The sequence below is a fragment of the Callithrix jacchus genome, chromosome 8, assembly GCF_049354715.1.
Source record: "Callithrix jacchus isolate 240 chromosome 8, calJac240_pri, whole genome shotgun sequence".
Classification (NCBI taxonomy): domain Eukaryota; kingdom Metazoa; phylum Chordata; class Mammalia; order Primates; family Cebidae; genus Callithrix; species Callithrix jacchus.
The window spans coordinates 94,228,677-94,250,298 of NC_133509.1; the positions used below are offsets into that span (position 1 = coordinate 94,228,677).

Below are 21,622 nucleotides of genomic sequence, written 5' to 3' on the forward strand. Positions count from 1 at the left end.
GACTTTAAAGCAACAAAGATTGAAAGAGACAAAGAAGGCCATTACATAATGGTAAAAGGATCGATACAACAAGAAGAGCTAACAATCCTAAACATATATGGGCCCAATGCAGGAGCACCCAGATACATAAGGCAAGTTCTTAATGACCTACAAAGAGACTTAGACTCCCACACAATAATAGTGGGAGACTTTAACACTCCACTGTCAATATTAGACAGATCAACCAGACAGAAAATCAACAAGGATATCCAGGGCTTGAACTCAGACCTGGAGCAAGCAAACCTGATAGACATTTACAGAACTCTCCACCCCAAATCCACAGAAGATACATGCTTCTCAGCACCACATCACACCTACTCTAAAATTGACCACATAATTGGAAGTAAAGCACTGCTCAGCAAATGCAAAACAACTGAAATCATAACAAACAGCCTCTCAGATCATAGTGCAATCAAGTTAGAACTCAGAATTCAGAAACCAACCCAGAACCGCACAGCTTCATGGAAACTGAACAACTGGTTCTTGAATGTTGATTGGATAAACCATGAAATGAAGGCAGAAATAAAGAAGTTCTTCGAAACCAATGAGAATGAAGACACAACATGCCAGAATCTCTGGGACACGTTTAAAGCAGTCTCTAGAGGAAAGTATATAGCAATAAGTGCCCATATGAGGAGAATGGAGAGATCCAAAATTGACACCCTATTGTCAAAATTGAAAGAGCTAGAGGAGCAAGATCAAAAAAACTCAAAACCCAGCAGAAGACAAGAAATAACTAAGATCAGAGCTGAACTAAAGGAGATTGAGACACAAAAAACCCTTCAAAAAATCAATAAATCCAAGAGCTGGTTTTTTGAAAAGATCAACAAAATAGACCACTAGCCAGATTGATTAAAAAGAAAAGAGAGAACAACCAAATAGATGCAATAAAAAATGATAAAGGGGAAATCACCACAGATTCCACAGAAATTCAAACCAACATTAGAGAATATTACAAACAACTCTATGCACATAAACTAGTAAACCTGGAAGAAATGGATAAATTCCTGGACTCCGGTGTCCTCCCAAGCCTAAACCAGGAGGAAGCTGAAACTATGAATAGACTAATAACAAGGTCAGAAGTCGAGGCAGCAATTAAGAGCCTACCACACAAAAAAAGCCCAGGTCCAGACGGATTCACAGCCGAATTCTACCAGACACACAAAGAGGAGCTGGTACCGTTCCTTCTGAAACTATTCCAAATAATCCAAAAGGGGGGAATCCTTCCCAAATCATTTTATGAGGCCAATATCATCCTGATACCAAAACCCGGCAGAGATCCAACAAGAAAAGAAAACTTCAGGCCAATATCCATGATGAACATAGATGCAAAAATCTTCAATAAAATATTGGCAAGCCGATTGCAACAGCAAATCAAAAAACATATTCATCATGATCAAGTAGGATTCATCCCGGGGATGCAAGGCTGGTTCAACATACGCAAGTCTATAAACTTAATTCACCACATAAACAGAACCAAAAACAAAAACCACATGATTATCTCAATTGACGCAGAGAAGGCATTTGACAAAATTCAACAGCCCTTTATGCTAAAAACCCTCAATAAACTCGGTATCGATGGAACGTATCTCAAAGTAATAAAAGCTATTTATGACAAACCAACAGCCAATATCATACTGAATGGGCAAAAACTGGAAGCATTCCCTTTGAAATCTGGCACTAGACAAGGATGCCCTCTTTCACCACTCCTATTCAATATAGTACTGGAAGTTCTAGCCACAGCAATCAGGCAAGAAAAAGAAATAAAGGGTATTCAAATAGGAAAGGTGGAAGCCAAATTGCCTCTATTTGCAGATGACATGATTGTATACCTAGAGGACCCCATTGCCTCAGCCCAAAATCTCCTGAAACTGATAAGCAACTTCAGCAAAGTCTCAGGATATAAAATCAATGTGCAAAAATCACAAGCATTCCTCTACACCAATAACAGACTTAAAGAAAGCCAAATCAAGAACAAACTGCCACTCACAACTGCTACAAAGAGAATAAAATACCTTGGAATACAACTCACAGGGAATGTAAGGGACCTCTTCAAGGAAAACTACAAACTACTGCTCAACGAAATCAGAGAGGACACAAACAGATGGAGAAACGTTCCAGGTTCATGGTTAGGAAGAATTAATATTGTGAAAATGGCTACACTGCCCAAAGTAATTTACAGAATCAACGCTATCCCCATCAAGCTACCATTGACTTTCTTCACAGAACTGGAAAAAACCACCATGAACTTCATATGGAACCAAAAGAGAGCCCGCATAGCCAAGTCAATTCTAAGCAAAAAGAACACAGTGGGGGGCATCACACTACCGGATTTCAAACTATACTACAAGGCTACAGTAATCAAATCAGCATGGTACTGGTACCAAAACAGAAATATAGACCAATGGAACAAAACAGAGGCATCAGAGGCAACACAACATATCTACAACCATACAATCTTTGATAAACCTGACAAAAACAAGCAATGGGGAAAGGATTCCCTGTTTAACAAATGGTGTTGGGAAAACTGGCTAGCCATGTGCAGAAAGCAGAAACTGGACCCCTTCCTGACACCTTACACTAAAATTAACTCCAGATAAATTAAAGACTTAAACATAAGACCTGGCACCATAAAAACCCTGGAAGAAAATCTAGGCAAAACCATTCAGGACATAGGAGTAGGCAAGGACTTCATGAACAAAACAGCAAAAGCATTGGCAACAAAAGCCAAAATAGACTAATGGGACCTAATGAAACTCCACAGCTTCTGCAAGGCAAAAGAAACAGTCACTAGAGTGAATTGGCAACCAACAGAATGGGAAAAAATTTTTGCAGTTTACCCATCTGACAAAGGGCTGATATCCCGAATTTACAAAGAACTCAAACAGATTTACAGGAAAAAAACAAACAAGCCCATTCAAAAGTGGGCAAAGGATATGAACAGACACTTTACGAAAGAAGACATATATGAGGCCAACAATCATATGAAAAAATGCTCATCGTCACTGGTCATCAGAGAGATGCAAATCAAAACCACATTGAGATACCATCTCACGCCAGTTAGAATGGCGATCATTAAAAAATCTGGAGACAACAGATGCTGGAGAGGATGTGGAGAAAAAGGAACACTTTTACACTGTTGGTGGGAGTGTAAATTAGTCCAACCATTGTGGAAGACAGTGTGGCGATTCCTCAAGGCCTTAGAAATAGAAATTCCATTTGACACAGCAATCCCATTACTGGGTATATATCCAAAGGACTATAAATCGTTCTACTATAAGGACACATGCACACGAATGTTCATTGCAGCACTGTTTACAATAGCAAAGACCTGGAATCAACCCAAATGCCCATCGATGATAGACTGGATTGGGAAAATGTGGCACATATATACCATGGAATATTATGCAGCAATCAGAAATGATGAGTTTGTGTCGTTTGTAGGGACATGGATGAATCTGGAGAACATCATTGTCAGCAAACTGACACAAGAACAGAAAATGAAACACCGCATATTCTCACTCATAGGCGGGTGATGAAAAATGAGAACACATGGACACAGGAAGGGGAGTACTAAATGCTGGGGTCTATTGGGGGAAAAAGGGGAGGGCCAGTGGGAAGGGGAGGTGGGAAGGGATAGCCTGGGGAGAAATGCCAAATGTGGGTGAAGGGGAGAAAGGAAGCAAAACACACTGCCATGTGTGTACCTATGCAACTGTCTTGCATGTTCTGCACATGTACCCCAAAACCTAAAGTGCAATTAAAAAAAAAAAAGTTAAATCCAACAATCCTACTGCTGGGTATATATCCCAAGGAAATGAAATCACTTTGGCAAAGAGATATCTGTCCTTCTATATTCACTGCGGCACTATTCACAGTAGCTAAGATATGGAATCAACCTAAGTGTTCATCAGCAGATGAATGGATAAAGAAAATGTTATATATACATACATAATTGAATATATTCAGCCTTAAAAAAGAAGAAAATCTTGTCATTTGTGACAACATGGACCAATCTGGAGGACATTATGTTAAATGAAATAATTCAGGTACAGAAAAACAAATATTGCATGATCCCAATTATACATAGAATCTAAAAAAACTTCAACTCAGAAGTAGAGAGGAGAATGATGGTTGCCTGGGGCTGGTGGGGTTGGGGAGATGCTGGGAAAAAAGGCAGAGTTAGAGTTTAATGTCATCTTTGAATGTTTCTCCAATAACTCATGAGAATTATGATTTGATGTCACTAAGAGCCCACAGTTTCTATCCCAGTGAAAATAATAAACAGGTCAGAGCCTTGCACTCTTGAAGTGATCACTCACTTATAACCACAGAATTTAGCTAAGTGCTACGTATTAAAGGGAAACTCCTCTACACCTGCTCCTTTCACCAAGTAATCCATGCCAGTTTAGGAGTCCTAGACTGTTCAGAAAATCATGTGGGCTAGAAAATGTGGAGTTACTGTCAGAAAGTTGTCCAATAGCTTCTAAAGCAGGGGATAATACATATTCCCTACTGGAATATATATAGGAAAAATAATATTTTGCTCAGAAAATGAAAGACAAATTTGAAACCAACCAATCCCAGCACTTTGGGAGGCCGAAGCGGGTGGATCACGAGGTCAAGAGATCGAGACCATCCTGGTCAACAAGGTTAAATCCCGTCTCTACTAAAAATACAAAAATTAGCTGGGCATGGTGGTGCGCGCCTATAGTCCCAGCTACTCGGCAGGCTGAGGCACGAGAATTGCTTGAACCCAGGAGGCGGAGGTTGCGGTGAGCCGAGATCGTGCCATTGCACTCCAGTCTGGGTAACAACAGTTAAACTCCGTCTCAAAAAAAAAAAAAGAAATCAGCCAATAAACCAACTTTGGTTTCTGCCTGTTGTTAGGAATCCTTGCAACTAAAAGAATCAGAGTAGCCCAGAGGGGACGTCATCTCTAATGCTGATAGCTCACAAAAGCAAAAGTGGAAAGCATTTAATTAGTACAAATCATTCTTCTGGGAGGGAGCTGCCTTTGATATCCCTGAGGAGCCTCAGGGCATGGGTGCAGAGGCAGATATTATGCTTTATAAAAGATGGCTTTTCTCACAAAAATGCAAGAAGATCCTGCAACAGGATTTCTCCCCATAACCACTAAAACTTCCAACAGAGTTCGCAATAGATCATGAAATGCTTAGTATAATTATATTTGTTTTAGAAACTAGTGAAAGATATGAATTTTATATCCTGGTTGACTTGGGCAAAACAGACAGAGGATGTAGACAGAGAGTACCTGACCCAACTCCTGAATGATTAAAATTAAGTATGTGTGTTAGGGTGTGGTGACTCACACCTGTAATCCCCAGCATTTGGGGAGACCAAGGCAGGAGGATTGCTTGAGCTGAGGAGTTCAAGACCAGCCCGGGAAGCATAGAGCGACCTTGTCTCTGCAAATAATTTAAAAATTAGCTGGGTGTGGTGGTGAGTGCCTCAGCTATTCAGGAGGCTGCATAGGGAGGACTGCCTAGACCTAGGAGGTCAAGACTGTAGTAAGCTGTGACTGTAACACTGCACTCCAGCTTGGGCATCAGAGTGAGATGGTGGGTGGATCATTTCAGGTCAGAATTTTGAGACCAACCTGTCCAACATGTCATCACCCTGTCTCTATTAAAAATACAAAAATTAGCCGGGTGTGGTGGCACATGCCTGTAATCCCAGTCGTTGGGAGGCTGAGCCAAGAGAATTGCTTGAACCCAGGAGGCAGAGGTTGCAGTGAGCTGAGATCATGCTATTACACTCCAGCCTGGGCAACAGAGCAAGACTGTGTCTCAAAAAAAAAAAAAAGAAAAATTACATGAGGTGAGGGGAAGAGATACTAAGGACATTTCTTCTTCAATACAAGGGACAAGAAGAATTTCAGTTATGTCTAGTGGGTATGTGTATTTGTGTATATAAATAATTAAATTGAATCATATCATGCATACTGTTGTTTCTTTTTCTTTTTTAGAGGGTGTCTAGCTCTGTCACCCAAGCTGGATACAGTGGCGCGATCTCAGCTCACCATAACCTCTGCCTCCAGGGTTCAAGCAATTCTCCTGTCTCAACCTCCCCAGTAGGTGGGACTACAGGTGCCAGCCACCACACCTAGCTAATTTTTGTATTTTTCGTAGAGACAGGGTTTCACCATATTGGTCAGGCTGGTCTTGAACTCCTGACCTCAGGTAATCTACCCACCTCAGACTCCCAAAGTTCTGGGATTACAGGCATGAGCCATGATACCCAGACTCAGTATCAGTCTATATTATGAACAATACTGATACTTATTTAACCAAGGCCTTTTTGTTAAATTTTAATTGTATTTTTCACCCTCGCCCCCAATTTCTTACTATCCTAATGAATGCTTCATTGAATATTTTGGGGCTAAATATTGGTTTACCCACGATTGTTTACATATGATTTTTTTTTAACCTAAGTTTGAAAAATGTCTAGTGAATTCTCCGTGGGGCTAAATCTGACTCAAATACTTCTATGTATTTAGAATATTATATTATATGTATTAGTCAGGGTTCTCTAGAGGGACAGAATTAATAGGATAAATGTATATATACAGGGGAGTTTATTAAGGAATATTAACTCACACAATTATAAGCTCCCATAGTAGGCCATCTGCAAGCTGAGGAGCAAGGAAGCTAGTCCAAGCTCCAAAGCTGAAGAACCTGGAATCTGATGTTCGAGGGCAGGAAGCATCCAGCACAGGAGAGAGATGTAGGCTGGGAGGCTAAGCCAGTCTAGTCTTTTCACGTTTTTCTGCCTGCTTTATATCCTGGCCACACTGGCAACTGATTAGATGGTGCCCACCCAGATTAAGGGTGGGCCTGCTTTTCCCAGCCCACTGACTCAAATGTTAATCTCCTTTAGCAACACCCTCACAGACACACCGAAGATCAATACTTTGCATCTTTCAGTCCAGTCAAGTTGACAGTCAGTATTAACCATCACAATATGATATATAATATTTAGAATATTCTTAAGTGTAGAACAGGTTGCTGTACTTCACAGGTACAACACAACAGCAAGATGATTATAACTTTCTAAATAATTCACACGAATATCCATTAATCATGGATATTCCTAATGTACCCATACTCACATGAAAAGTTACCAAAAAACAATTCCTCTGTACATGGACAACCTTTGCTCTTTCACATATTTAAAGTACTTTGGGAGGAGATAAAGTTTTAAATTAATTACTACAAATAACCATATTATTGGTCAATGAAAAATATCCTTTTGAAAAAAATCTATATTTCTCACATATTTTAAATATTAACTAAAAATAAAATATAACCTAAAAGTAATCATTTCTGCTTTCTTACATCTTTTATCTTGCTCAGGAATTCAGTTTTTTCATAATTAGATGTACCATCCAGTTTTTCCTTGCTCTCTGTGAAAAAACCCCTATGAACAAAGGAAGCCAAACAGATTCATATAAGAACATACTTTCCAGAAAAGTCATATTTACTTATGAAATCAAAAAGTTCCAGTCCCCATCTCCCCACATATGTATGTATATATTTATCAAAATAAGCAAAAATGTGTACTCCTTTGAATTGATGAATTATATTTTATTTATTTATTCTTTTACTTAAGAAGCAACTATTGGTCAGGTGCAGTGGCTCACGCCTGCAATCCCAGCACTTTGGGAAGCCAAGGCAGGTGGATCACGAGATCAAGAGATTGAGACCATCTGGTCAACATGGTGAAATCCATCTCTATTAAAAATACAGAAATTAGCCGGGCATGGTGGCATGCACCTGTAGTCCCAGCTACTCAGGAGGCTGAGGCAGGAGAATTGCTTGAACCCGGGGGTGGAGGCTGCTATAAGCGGAGATCACACCACTGCACTCCAGCCTGGTGACAGAGCAAGAAACCATCTCAAAAAAAAAGAAGTAATTATTGAACATATATGTTGCCAGATATGTTTCAGGTACTAGGGATACAGCATATGCAAGGTCCCTACCCTCATGAAAACTACATTCCATGGAGGAGTCAGGAGATAAGCAAGTTATCAAAAAACAAGTAATGTATCTCGGATACTATTAAGTGCTCCATAAAACACAAAGTAGGATAAATCACAAAAGGATCCTGAGAGCAAGAATGCTGGTCTAGACAGGTGGTCAGGGAAGACCTCTTTGAGATGACCTGTGAAAAGACCTGAATGTTAAGGGGAGGCAGCAACATGAAAATCTGAAGGAAGAGCTTTTCAGGCAGAAGAAACATCCGGTAACAAGACAGAGGTAGGAAAACGCTTGGTGTATTCGGGGAAGAAGGATGAGGAGGCTGGAGACACAGCCTGAAACTAGATCATGCAGGGTGTTAAGGCCAGGCTAGAAGTTCAGATTTTATTCTGAAAGGAACAGGGGTGGATTATTTAAGCAGAAGAGCAACATGAACCTATGGATACCTTGTAAAGATCACTCTGGTTACTCTGTGGAGAAAGACAACTGTGGAGGAAGATCATGTAGAAGGCTCTGGTCGTGGTCCAGAAGAGATCACGGCTGTTCAGGCTAAGGGGACAGTGGTGGCAGTGGTAAGAAATAGATGTATTCAGCATGTATTTTGAAGATGAAGGCAACAGGATGTGACTTTGAATTTGGCTGGACTAAGAGTTGAGTCAGGGTCGGGTAGTGAGTAAAGCAGAAATGGTAGATGACCCCTGGGCTTATGGCTGGAGTAACTAGGTAAATAGTGGTGCCATATTAACTGATATGGAAGACTGTGGGAAAAGTTGTTTCAGGAAGGTGGGAAATCAACAGTTCTGTTCGGGACACGTTATGTTTGAGATATATAATAGACATCCTCCAAGCGGAAAGGTCAAGTAAGGTATACAGTATCTGCATTTAGAGCTCAAGTCATTGAAGCAAAGAAAGTATTTAAAGCCATGAGCCTGAATAAAATCATATTCGGAGGGTATGAGAAGAGAATAGTGAAGGACTGAGAACTTGACATTTTTCTTTTTTAAGATGGAGTCTCACTGTGTCACCCAGGCTGGAGTGCAATAGCACGATCTTGGTTCACCACAACCTCTGCCTCCCCAGTTCAAGCAATTCTCCTGCCTCAGCCTCCCAAGTAGCTGGCATTACAGCCACATGCCATGATGCACAGCTAATTTTTGTATTTTCAGTAGAAACAGGGTTTCACCATGTTGGCCAGGCTGGTCCTGAACTCCTGACATCGTGATCTGCCCACCTCGGTCTCCCAAAGTGCTGGGATTACAGGCGTGAGCCAGAGAGCCTGGCCAAGAACTTGAAATTTAGAATCAGAAAAAAGAATTAGAACAAGTAAAGGATCCTGAAAAGTGGCAACCAGTGTGGTGAGTAAAATAAGAGAATATGGTATTTAGGAAGCCAAGTGAAGAAAGTACTTCAAGGAGGTGGAAGTGATAAACTGTCAAATCCTATTATGAATTTGAGAACTTTCAGGAGTTAACTAGACCACTAAAGTTTAACAGGATGGAAGTCATTGGTAACTGTGGCAATTCTGAAACCATGTTAGCTCAAAAAAGCATCTGTAGTCTTCATAGCTTCATACACTTTAATGGCAAGTATATACTCTAGGCCACAAATTGGATGTCATTTATATACAACATTTAACTTTCACATTTCTCATGTGCTGAAAGCCAGCTGAATAGCAAATAAACACAATAGTGATTTTAAAAGATAAGCATTGGATTTGTCTTCATCGTGTAATCACACTGGATACCAATGATAAGAAAGAACAAGGATCAAACGACAATGCCTCCTGTAGATTTATGGAGCATTAGAGTTACTCTTAGTTGTCCAAACACACATGGAATTTTTTTTTTTTTTTTTGAGTTGGAGTCTTGCCCTGTCACCCAGGCTGGAGTGTAGTGGTGTGATATCGACTCACTGCAACCTCCACCTCCCAGCTCCTGAGCAGCTGAGACTACAGGTGCCCACCACCACAGCAGGCTAATTTTTGTATTTTTAGTAATGCCAGGGTATCACCATATTGGCCAGGCTGGTCTCAAACTCCTGACCTTGTGATCCACTCGCCTCAGACTCCCAAAGGGCTGGGATTACAGGTGTAACCCACCTTACCCGGCCCACACAAGGAATTTAAACTTGTGGTTGAGTGATTTTGTTTTCCTCAATATTTTGAATTCAAAATAGGTAACAATGTTATTAACCAGCTTGCAAGTTAAAGATTTCATGAAGGAAGGCCAGGCGTGGTGGGTCATGCCTGTAATCCCAGCCCTGAAAGGCCAAGTTAGGTGGATCATGAGGTCAGGAGATGGAGACCATCCTGGCCAACATGGTAAAAGCCCGTATCTACTGAAAATACAAAAATTAGCTGGGCATGCTGGCACATGCCTGTAATCCCAGCTACTCGGGAGGCTGAGGCAGGAGAATCGCTTGAACCAAGAAGTTGGAGGTTGCAGTGAGCCGAGAATACACCACTGCACTCCAGCCTGGCAACAGAGCGAGACTACCCCTCAAAAAAAAAAAAAAAAAGATTTCATAAAGTAAAATAAAGGGTTATAGATTGATAGGAAAATGCATTTTGCAAATTATTTTAGTTTCTCATATAATTTCTTATAGAAATCTTATAAAACAGCACTGATTCTTCAAATCCACCTAGCAGGAACCTAGATTGCCTCTCCGTATCTTCACAGATAGAGGAAATCAGCTAAGGAAGAAAATAGGAAGAATACAAAGAATTTTCTTTTAATTTTCCAGGTAATAAAGAAGAAAAAGTAAAGTTTTTTTTTTTAATAAAAAGGAGAATAACTTATGTCCTTGATCACCACATTAATATAAAGCACTTTTCTTTGGTGAGATTCTACTTTTTCTTCAAAATATATGTAAACTAATACTATTGAATCACAAAATAAGAGGTTTTTTTTTTTTGAGTTGTAATTGTGGTATTAATTGAGCTTTCTTATTTTTTTTTTTTTCTTTTGAGATGGAGTTTTGCTCTTGTTACCCAGGATGGAGTGCAATGGCACGATCTTGGCTCACCGCAACCTCCGCCTCCTGGGTTCAGGCAATTCTCCTGCCTCAGCCTCCTGAGTAGCTGGGATTACAGGCACGTGCCACCATACCCAGCTAATTTTTTGTATTTTTAGTAGAGACGGGGTTTCACCATGTTGACCAGGATAGTCTCGATCTCTTGACATCGTGATCCACCTGCCTTGGCCTCCCAAAGTGCTGGGATTACAGGCGTGAGCCACCGTGCCCGGCCCTGCTTTCTTATTTATTTATTTATTTTTTGCCAATCAGTTTGAGCTTATAAGGTTGTTCAGGTTAGCCTTGAACTCATGACCTTGCCTTCGCAAGCACCACAACCTCCAGTGGGAGCCACTTTGGACTCCCTTATTTTTTAATCTGATACTGAAGATAGAGATTATTGCCATTTTATGAACTGATGATGGTAAATCAGCATTGCTGTTTTGAAAGACCTATTATAATTTTAATTATAATATATTCAAATGTATATAGAAATTACCTATGTTATAACAGGATTATACATGTGAGGTTACTTGTCTTTTTGGAATCTACTCAGTCCACATTTTGTTTCTTAAACTGTCAGTGAACCATTGGAGTAGTCCCTGGAAGCCATGCTATAAGTAAGACTCCATCTTCTTGTGCAGAGCTGATTGGATTAGGAACCAAAGCTGAGTCAAACACATCCTGATGTGAAATCTGGGGATTTTCTGGGGAGAGAGTGTGTTGATCAATCTTTAAAGATAGTTGGACCTGTGCAAGGTCAATTCAGAGGATTTGGCATAGCCAGAGGTTGCCATATGCTCACCAAGAAGAGAATACCATGTGAAGACAAAGAGATGAATGAAACACTTTCACAAAATGAAGCACAGACTGAGGCTTTGGATGGATGGAACGCCTCCTTCAGTTTCTGGTTCTAGTCCCATGTGCAGCAGTTTTTGCCCTGGACTTCCCTGTATTTTCTCAGGAAGTAGGGCAAGTCTCCCTTGAATAAGAACAACTCTAACAGTATGGCTAGATGGGTTGTAGCCTATGCTACATCCCACTAATGCCTGCCCCCATGAGCATTTTTGTTTGTAGTGAGTCAGGAACTGAAATGAGAATAATATATACATTCCAAAGAGTCCCTTCCTTTCCTCAAGCTGACAACATCTTTAATTTTTTCTCTTGATCACTTGAAGGACTAATTTTACAACAAAAAGGTGATTCTACAAAGCTACCACACATATTTTAGTAAATTAAGAGAATATAATTTTCATGTCAAATTAAAGACATGTTTTTAAAAGGGAAAACATAGCATAACTATATTATAATATCATATTAACACATCTTGAAACACTTCAGTAAAAATAAAGCATTACACTTACAGTTTAGCCTCCAGAATCACAAAGGCTTTCCTTAGCTCACTGACCTGCTGTTCCCAATACCTTATCGATTCATGTAGTTGTGCTATCTCTAAATTGTGATCACTAAGAACCTATTAAAAATTAAACAAAATATGGAATCTAATCATAACCAAGCGATTCATAACAGCAGTTCAATTCCACTCAATATTCATGAATTACTCATTTAACTTTTACAATGGGGGTATACTACTAGGAAAAAAAACCAATCATTATAATTGTTTCTCTATAAAATAAACTTGGACACACATAATTCTGAAATCATCAGAAAAACCCAAAATTTACAGGGGAAAATGGCTAAATACAGCAGTGAGAATGTGACTACTTTAAAAAATTTTTGAGACAAGAATTAACTTTGTCTACCACTTGAAAAAATTAAACAAATCCACATTGTCACAATCATCTTCATTTATCATCCCAGGATATCAAAATGAGTATTATTTTAAAAAGTCAAAACAAATTGGGTCTTTTTGTTTCCCTTGATAGCTATGTTCATGCTGAAAATAATTTTTATTTCTTAATAGTTAATCTAAATTTAGGAAATGGAATAACTGGATACTATTTTAAAAAGTTATGATTTAAAAGAGGGAAAAACTGTTGGAGAAAATTTATAATGAAACAGATATTTTTGCAATGCAATTTTGGGATCAAGAAGAAGAAAGTCAAACTTATTCAGCCTTGGGTTTGCATTTCAGCTTGTGAGGGACAATGGAGCTTAGACAAGGCTGATGAAACAAATTCCTCTTCTCTCCAACATAGAATTACCATGGACATAATATTTAATGCCATCTAACCCTGGACAGCAATGTGGTATCAGAGATACACCCGTGGGGAGAACTGAGGTGCTTTCAGCCATGCCAGATGAGAGAGGTGGGTAAAAGCTACTCAAAACGGTTTATTTCTCTTGCGCACCCATAGCTAGTTCCAGAGCTAACACAAGTCATAGAACTACCATCAAAATAAGCAGAATGTTGAGAGACCTCTGATCAGTCATCAGATTTAGGGATACATGCTGAAGGCCTAATCGGTCTGACATCTGTTATCTTTAATCCTTAGTCCTCCTTGCCCAGACAGGTAGGCTGCCTTAAGGGTCACATGCTATTATTTTTTTCTGCCAACATCCTATCAACATAACCTGGCTGCAGAGACTTCTAAACCACATGTCCCATGTGAGAGTAAATATGAAATTCCTTGTGGTCTCAGTCTATAGCCAAAATACTATTTGCTAACCTCAGCCAACAACAATGACAATGAACTCCCAAATATAAAAGCACTTAATAGGCATGTCCTCATTCAATCTCCACAAAAATGCTCTGCAGTAGGCAATATTAATACTTACATTTTATAGATGAGGAAACTTCAGGTTTGTAGAACTAAGATTTAAACCCAGTTCTGTGTGATACTTAAGTTTGTGCTTAACAAACTATTCTCTACTAATGGAAGGGTAGGAGGGTGGGCAGGCTGGCTTGTGGAGAATGGGGAAGGACCCAGAGGCGAATTTACTCCTGCCACCTTCAAGCCCATCTAATTTGGCTTTAGAGACCTTCAGAGTACAGGCTAAGGAACACATACTTCATTTTCCTAAGCTAGTTGGTGGTGGGCTTGATTTACGATTTATGAGACCAAAACTGGAAACAAGAGCTTGAGCATGCAGATAAAATATGTTATACATAGCCTCTATATCTTCCTGTAGGCCTAGTGCTTCCTTACTATGTTGAAATTTTAAAACAGATAATGATTTTTTAATGCACATATTTGAGAGAAATTTTTCATTTTACTAATGTTTTGTAATTGGATATCATAATAGATATATTGTAATTAAGACGAGCAGAACCACCCCATATAAAATATTCAGTTTTACTGTTGTACCAGTATAGTTTTACATGTGATTTTTCAAGACACAGAGAAAAAATATACTGATTCATTAATTGTGATAAGAGGTTAACAGGCATTTTTGTTTTAATTAACATACAAGTAGTATTTACGTTAACCACTTCAATTATAGTCACCTCCATCAGCTTATATTTTCTCATCTCTAAAATAAAGATAATCCTCACAAAATACTTATCACAGTGCTGCCTTTCAGCAAATGTTATCACAGTCTTTTAAAAGAAGTACAGAGTTCTGACATATTTATTTTCTAGTTCAACAGACACATGGTCTCCTTTACATATTAATGTTGCTGTACCCAATATTAACAGAGAGCCTAAACTCTGTTCTCTTATTTCACATTCAGAACTAATGACTTGGCCCACGGTTATTCATTTTGTTATATAAAATGAAGCAATCTCATGGAAACATTATATATACATATATATATGTATATTTGGTTACTTCTGTATGTTTTTTAAATCAATATTTTCATAGTATTTTGGCCCATCAAATTCAATTGGTACTTAGCACATTCCTAATTTCTTTCTTCCCATTCTATTCCTGAGGAGGAAACCACAATCACACCATAACACTATAAAGGAAGTGTCAGAAAATGTTGATGTGCAGAAAACATCCTTTCAGCATGGCATGAAGATGAATTAAAATCAACTCCTTTTTTATCGAGGTGCCTAGACAAGGCTTAAAATACATATATAGTTTATTCTTTCTTACCACTGCAGAAGTAGTAACTGTTTCTTTTATTTTTGATACTTTAGTTTGTAATTTATCCAATTCTTTCTTCTTTTCATAAGTCTCCATTTTCTTTATTTCACAGATATTTTTAAATTCATTAATCTATAGTGACAAGCATAATAAACCAATTTAAAAGTTTAGAAAATCCTTTAAAAAATGTGTCAACCTAATTTATATTTAATCTAAGTATAACATATTCAATCCAAGTATTCCAATAAATAAAAAATAAACAAAAAAACTAGGGTTTGCTTATTTAGCAGTATCACAGGAAAAACCATGAACCACAAGGGCCAAACTGTAATTACTAAATATTGAAATAGTAAATTTTTAAGAGCAATAACAATGATTATTAATAATTATAAAAGCAATTGCCATGGTAGTGATTTACTAGTAAATCACCACAGCAGTAGTGACCAGATTTACAGTGTACTAAGCAGACAAGAAAAGTAAAAGGAATGAAGAAATCATCTAGGAATCTAAACGAACATTATTTCATGTGAAATAAAACCAGCTAAACACAGAGCAAACAAAATCATTAAAGACAGAGCAGCTTGTAATCCTGGAAAACTTCTTACCATTTTATCACAACACCACTTGTTAGACCCTAATGAACTTTGTCACCCTCTTATCAAAATCAAACATATCATGGATTTGTCTGTAAAATGGATTACCAAGAACAAGGTAACTAATTAAGTAGAAAGGCCTGGAAAGGCCTGGGAAAGCACAGTCAACTCTGTATTAAAGAGCTATGAAAACATATGCCTGGGTGACTTCTCATTAAAGCCACCAGCTGCTTCACCCAAAGTGGCTACTCTGAATAAATATGATCATTACCAATTATCACCGTGCCAGGGCACAGATGCATATGAATGAAACTTCATGATTAATAAATTTTGCTGCAAATTGAAAATCTGGCTCAGAGGTGGTTCATGCCTCTAATCCCAGCATTTTAGGAGGCTGAGGGAGGAATACATCTTGAAGCCATGAGCTCAAGACTAGCCTGGGCAACATAATGAGACCCAGTCTCCACAAGAAATTAAAAAATTATCCCATCATGGCAGTACAAGCCTGAAAAAGGAAACTGAAAAATCTGGCTTCATACTTTGGCTAAAGCCTTCTCCCAAGGTCTTGCAATCATAGAAATAATATTGGCAACTACTATTTTGTTTGGTGTTGTGGGGAATATTATAGGTTGAATATTCTCCGACACATGTAATAGTTTTTCCTTTCTCATAGGAAGGGAAAGAACAGGCTGTGACCACAGCCTATGATGTGTCTTTAGTAAACACTGGTGGTTGATTCTTTAATATCCATCCACCTCAGTTGGTCTAACCCACTGGACATGCCATTCCCTTACAGGGCATTGTTGTTCCAGGGATGGGCACTATTTTTTTTTTTTAAGCTGGAGTCTCTCTGTTGTCACCCAAGCTGGAGTGCAATAGTGTCATCTTGGCTCACTGCAACCTCTGCCTCTGGGGTCCGAGCAATTCTCCTGGCTTAGCCTCCCAAGTAGCTGGGATTATAGGTGCCCGCCACCACATGGGTAATTTTTGTATTTTTAGTAGAGATGGGGTTTCATCATGTTGGCCAGGCTGGTCTTGAACTCCTGATCTCAGGTGATCCACTGGCCTTGGTCTCCCAAAGTGCTGGGATAACAGGTGTGAGTCACTGCGTCAGGCTGTTGGGCACTATTTTAACCTGGCCAGGTCATAGGGTCCAATTGTCACTGGCAGCCATGTTGCGACCATGAGGGAAACCAGCCTTAGGATGAAGGGTGAAGGTAAGAAGAGGGACCCACTGCTTTAACTAGTTCTAAAGGCTGCCCCACCTCAGGAATTCCTAAACTGTGAGACAATAAAGGCCCTTACTGTTTAAGCCAGCAAGAGTCAGGGCTTCTGCATTTTTCATCTGAAAGCATCCTAACTGGTACCCTTTCCCTAGGAGATGGAGCAGGAGTAGGCAAACAACCCATGGGCCAAATCCAGCACCACCTGTTTATGAAAAGCAATTCTCATTCATGTAGGTTCTATTTGTGGCTACTTTTGTGCTCAAATGGCAGAGTTGAGTAGTTGTAACAGAGACTGCATGGCCTTAAATATTTAGTATCTGGCCCTTTTCAGAAAAAGTCTGTGGACCCCTGAGATAGACTATTTACATACCATAAGAAAGAGGAACCTGTCATGCTTGCAAATTCCCTATATAAGCCTTTCTGGGCTTCCTTTCTTGTGAAGTTAACTCATTCATTAAATAAAGTAATATTATAGTGTGTCTGCCATGTGTGAGGTATACAGCCACTGTTCTTGCTGCTAAAGATAGAGCAGTGAATGAAGCAGACAAAACTCCTGCCCTGGGCAGCTTACCTTCTGGTGGGCAAAATGCAGATTGGATGCTGTACTTGACTGAATGTTTCGGTGCCAGGAGAAGTAAAGAAAAGTGACAGGGTTTCCCAGATCTCCACTCCTCCACCACCTTGGAAGTCCTTACCCAGTTATGCCCACACAGACACACCCCACTCTTTGCCCCATAATTTACGTGAGCCATACCAGGTGTGGGTTCTGGGCTGATCAGAGAGAACAGAATCCTGCTTTCAGTGTTCATCATCGTCAACAGGAAATGAAAAAGTAAATCCCTTTTGATCCTTGTTGTCCCGAAACTTCCTTTTCATTGTGCTAACAATAAATCCAAGTAAGGTCTATCTAGCTCAGTGAGAGGAACCCTATCCTATTTTTGAAATACAGATTTCAGTTGATTCAAGTACTGCAACCCAAGCTAACAGCTGGTTTCAATCTCAAGAAAGGTTCAAGGAGCTTGGCTTTTATAATTTATGTTTAGAAGCTGCAGACTGCCCAAAGAAATCTGCTCTGATGTAAATGTGTACCCCTGAATCTATGTTCGAACAATTGTCAATGTGATAGTATTAAGAGGCAGGGCTTTTAGGAGGCGATTAAGTCATGAGGGCAGAACCTTCATGAATGAGATTAGTAACCTTATAAAAGGGTGGGAGGGCATTTAGCTAGGTCTTTTTTTTTTTTTTTTTTTTTTTTTTGCCTTTTTCCATGTGAAGACATAGTGTTCCCTCTGGAGGAGGCATCGTTCAAGGCACTATATTAGAAGCAGAGACTGGCCTCTCATCAGACATTGAACCTGCTGGCACCTTGGTCTGGGATCTCCTGAGCTGAGAGAAATTTCTGTTATTTACAAACCATCCAGTTTCAGTTATTTTGTTATAGCAGTTCAAATGGACTGAGTTAGACTCCTTGCCAGCTACTTTAGAATGTCCCTCTTACAAGGATGATTAGGGTGAAGCTCTCTGTACTCAGGAAGAATAGTATATAGCTTCAGTGTAAAATGATTTCTGAAGAGGTAGGCACTTTTAAGGATAAAGAAGCCCAGACTTGATTGGAATTTTCAAATAGCCCAAATTTTATCATGGATTCAATTGCCATAAGAATCAGTTACTGCCAGATTTTAATGCTTTAAATTTTAATTAAAACTCAAGAAAAGCAATTTAATAAATATTCCCTCCCTCCCCCTCCCTCCCCATTCCCCCTTCCCTCCCTTTTCCTTTCCTTCCTTCCTTCTTCCCTCCCTCCCTTCTCCCTCCCTCCCTCCTTTCCTTCCTTCTCTCCTCTTTCTAACATAGCAGTCAGTATTACAAGTCTAAGTCCAGTTTCCTACATTTATAACCTGAGGTTATGCCAATTCCCATCATGGATAGGGCAGCATCATGAGCTAGGCTTCCCTACTGCAGAAGGAGAATGAAGACTGTTGCTGGGAACACCTAACATGCAGACAGCCCACCTCTCCTGAGTCAACCAGATTAGGACAAGGAAGAAACAATCATAATCGATCTGATGCTGAATTTTAATTAGCATGGCATAGCAGGGAGTTCAGCCCCCACGGTGGCAGAAAAAGATGCAGTAGCTATTCCTGCCCCAACCTCACAAAATTGCTGGTCTCAAAACATTGTTTTCTCTTTAAGGCCCTCAGTTCTGCCCAGCCCCTCAGCAGGCCACTGCTCTCTCTGATTCATTTATCAGGAGCAACAGGGCTGATAAATGTCTGAACGCCCAGGTCCTGTCCATACTGACAGTCTCAGGATTACCAAAGGCAATCGGATAAGATGGTAGCCTATTCCTTGTCCCTATATGGCTGCGTATAAGCAAGGGGATACCCCAGTGTTTCAAATCCTGTCACATATTCATCCCCATGAACTGAGATGCGCTACCCATCAATATCTTCCCCCAGAGGGGAAGTATCCTTGAGTTTTCCACTTATCCCATTTTCCCAGTGTTCACAGAAGATACCACAGAGGCTGCTTGCCAGCCTTGAGGACAAATAAATTATTTCCTGTTTCCTGCCCCAGATTCTGTATTTTAAAGAATAAATCATGTCACTTACCTGTGCAGCCAACTCTTGTTTTCTTATTAGATATTCTGCCCTTTCTTTTTCCATTTGCTCTTCTGCCTCTTTAATAATTTTTTTTTGCAATGCTAGGTCTTCTCTCTTCAAGTTTATTTCAGTATAAGTCTCATTTATGTAAACAGTGGTGGTGGCTTTTTTCTCCATAGTTTGGTTGAGTGACAGGATAAACCTCGCATGCTTCCTTACTAGCTCTTCCTGTTTCTCCCTGGAGGAAAGAATTGCTCACAGAGTGAGAAGCACAGCTCCTAAGAAAGGAATAAAGTCTCTGTGGTGAGATGGAGCCTCAGCAGAGGAAAACTGTCAAGAATACTTATTTTATGACCATGTTTATGATTTTCTAAGCTTGGTTAAAGGCCAGGCTCAGTGGCTCATGCCTATAATTCTAGCACTTTGGGAGGCCAAGGCAGGCAGATCATCTGAGAGGTCAGGAGTTTGAGACCAGCCTGGCCAACATGCTGAAACCCCATCTCTACTAAAAATACAAAAATTTGACAGGCATGGTGGCGTGCACCTGTAATCTCAGCTACTCAGGGGGCTGAGGCAGGAGAATCACTTGAACCCAGAAGGCAGAGGTTGCAGTGAGCCAAGATCATGCCACTGAACTCCAGCCTGGTTGATAGAATGAGACTCTGTCTCAAATTAAAAAAAAAAAAAATGTTTGAGATGAGGACAGCAGGTAACAAGCATCAACCGTGCAACTTACACCACTTTAGAATGTCGTGTGGCCCTGCCTTGCCCCATCAGTACCCACATGCCAGGTGGTAACCACAGAATTTTTTGGGTTAAAGTATACAATGACTCAAAGGTAGTTTTGAACAGGTAAATGGGATCTGGCCAGATGAGTGTTTTGATATGTAGTGTCATCATGTCTACCTCATCATCCTGAGATACGCAGTTAAGCCAAAGAAAGAGAAACATCTCATCACATCTCCAGCCACCCTGGGTGCTTACAGCCCTTCAGGCAGGGCCCAACAGAAAGCTCACCTTCCTGTGGACAGAAATCAGGAAAAGAAAAGAGTCCAACTTTACTGTTTGGAGGATGCTTGAAACCTAATCTGAGCCCTCTTAGCTTCTCCCAGCTGGAGCCAAAGCTGAGCTCATTAGGAGTCTTTAACCTCACACATCCATTGCTGGCCAGTGTCCATCTGAGGAAACCTTAAGATTGGGAGAAACATCTACCTTGAGGATAACAACAAAAGATTGACAAAAGGGACAATCGGTGCCATGTCTCTGTTTTTCCTTTCCTTTTTAAAAGCTCCTGCAATGTAAAGACCCTTTTCCCTTGGCTAGTCCTCAGGACTAGCGACTTTTAAAAGAATTGTGTTTGAAGGCTCAGGAAAGTAAAAGCAGGCTGTTGGGAAGTTTGCTTCCAGGGTTTAAACTCCACAAAAGAAAATAAAGAGAAGCCTAGTTGAGAGGCTCAGTAGATGGTCAGATAATAGGGGCTTTGTGGATGCAGTAGAGGAAGGCTTCTAACAATGAATCAACCTGAGGACTGTGGAGCCTCCGGGAAACAAAGCAAAATAAGTAAACTCAAAAAACCTCACTAGATGTGCTGTGATGGGCTGAGAAGAAAAGAACACTCACGAACGCAGTGTGGAGCCTCAGGAAAGCACATTCAAACAGCTGCTCTGTCTGTATCTAGTTTTTGAAAATTGCCCAGGGCAGGAGACATACCCAACACCTGTCAGAGCTTGTGGACACTTTGATATGCGTTTTTCCTTGAAAAATTAATGCAACAAATGATTGTAGCTTGATGATGTCAACACAACTGGCACCACCTTCTGTTTGTTATGGCCTTTCCATAAAGATTTGTCTAGAGCAGTGGACCCCCCAATGTGGTCAGGACCAGCAGCAGCAGCGTCACCTGAGAATTTGTCAGGAATGCAAATTCTTGTCCCCATGCCACTCCTCCCAGATCTATTAAATCAGAAATTTTAGAAGCAAGTACCAGTAATTTGTTTTAATTACAAACAGTAGTTGCTGCTGGGTTTTAACAAGCCCTCCAGGTGATTCTGATGCAAGCTCAAGTTTGAGAATCATTGGTCTATAGGAATGTGATGTTGGGACTGGTTGATATATATATCTAGCCTGGGTATTATTTTTCTTGTTATTAGTTTA

General features: G+C 39.9%; 1 protein-coding gene across 8 annotated transcripts in view; it reads right to left on the minus strand.

The window, feature by feature from the left end:
* CCDC175 (coiled-coil domain containing 175) overlaps positions 1-21,622 on the minus strand; it is an 87,390-nt gene that overhangs the window by 56,849 nt on the left and 8,919 nt on the right. For 7 of the 8 annotated variants that reach the window (XR_008474420.2, XR_008474419.2, XR_004729936.3 and 4 more), the window contains exons 5-8: positions 19,478-19,706; positions 15,056-15,178; positions 12,416-12,525; positions 7,398-7,479 (exon numbers count right to left, since the gene is read on the minus strand). Coding sequence is in view for 4 of the 8 variants with exons in the window: in XM_054239988.2 (XP_054095963.2) it covers positions 7,398-7,479; positions 12,416-12,525; positions 15,056-15,178; positions 19,478-19,706 (544 nt within the window). In the remaining 4 variants the exon portion in view is untranslated. The remainder of the gene's footprint in view (positions 1-7,397; positions 7,480-12,415; positions 12,526-15,055; positions 15,179-19,477; positions 19,707-21,622) is intronic. The other variant, XM_054239989.2, reaches the window with a different exon arrangement.